General features: G+C 35.7%; 1 protein-coding gene across 1 annotated transcript; it reads left to right on the forward strand.

Moving 5' to 3' along the window:
• Positions 1 to 6: 6 nt before the first annotated feature.
• Positions 7 to 1,257, forward strand: LOC111385809 (40S ribosomal protein S15-like; the record flags this gene model as incomplete). The annotated part of the gene is made up of 3 exons (XM_023010231.1): positions 7 to 81; positions 901 to 958; positions 1,180 to 1,257. Coding segments are annotated over exons 1-3 (186 nt in total), but the record flags the coding sequence as incomplete, so codon positions are not given.
• Positions 1,258 to 1,261: the final 4 nt, after the last annotated feature.

Genomic DNA, 1,261 nt, shown 5'->3' on the forward strand with positions numbered 1-1,261 from the left:
CAGGGGTGTTGATCTTGATGCCCTACTCGACATGTCCACTGATGAGCTCGTCAAGCTTTTCCATGCCCGTGCTCGCAGAAGGTAATTTTCAATACTAAAATATGAAATTTGTATACTATGGTGTCGTTCTTCTATATTTGAAATGTGTTTCTGCGTTAAAAGAGTGGGGTGGGAGGGTTATGTGTTGTTCTGTATAGTGCATTGAGTGGATTGTTAACGGATAGAATTGCTTTTTAAAACCAATTTATCTACTTGCACGTTCCATTGTCCACGAGATTTGATCTTTCATGTTTTATAGATAGGTAGAATTTCCAGGTGCATATAGTAGTTTTTGACTTATGAGTGACGCGGTGTATTGCAATTCATTATTTCGTTTCATATGTGTTTGTCTAATCATCTCGATTTGTGTAACCTGATATTCATTATGCTAAATTAAAGTTTTGTTGGTTTGGTTACTCCTCTAATGGGTGCTCACATGTCTTCTAGAGATAATTAATTTCATTATGTAGTGAAGAGAAACATTTCTTATTTTTTACTGAAGTGCTTTGTTATGTGCATTGTTAAGATGATTTTTTTTATGAGGTCCAATCCAGCAGCAATTGGCAACCCTTGAAGCTTGTGTGTATTAAAAAAGCACTTGTGAATTTTTACTGCATTTGTTACCTGTGTATCAACTGAAGTATTACCACTTTTGCACTCATTGGTGTGTAAGGTCTATATTGCTGATTTCATTTTACTTGTTGAATTATAATAAAGGTTGATGCCAAAAAATATCAAATTTAACAACCATTATCAATGCTTGTTCCCACAACTTCATAAATTTTCTTCTATTATATGTTTGTACATTTTGCTCGTTTTCCTCTGGAGAAATATTTGTGACTTGCTTGATTAAGTGGACAGGTTCCAGCGGGGTTTGAAGAGGAAGCCCATGGCTTTAATTAAGAAGCTGCGTAAGGCGGTAAGTGATTAAGACATGAAAGTATATGAAGTTTAAATTTGTCTGTCTGTGGAATAATATATTATATCCCATGTATTATAGCAGCCTTTGGGCATTAAATTTTCAAATTCCTTATTTGCTTTTTCTTTGGTGGTCTAATATGCTAACCTGAATTCATTGTTAGTACCATCTGTTTGCTCTCTGCTGCTTGACTTATTCCTTTCATATGTGTGACACTTAAGAAACGTGAGGCCCCACCTGGCGAGAAGCCTGAAATTGTCAAAACCCACCTGCGAAATATGATCATTGTCCCTGAGATGATTG

Source organism: Olea europaea, unplaced genomic scaffold, assembly GCF_002742605.1.
Source record: "Olea europaea var. sylvestris unplaced genomic scaffold, O_europaea_v1 scaffold32930, whole genome shotgun sequence".
Taxonomy (NCBI): domain Eukaryota; kingdom Viridiplantae; phylum Streptophyta; class Magnoliopsida; order Lamiales; family Oleaceae; genus Olea; species Olea europaea.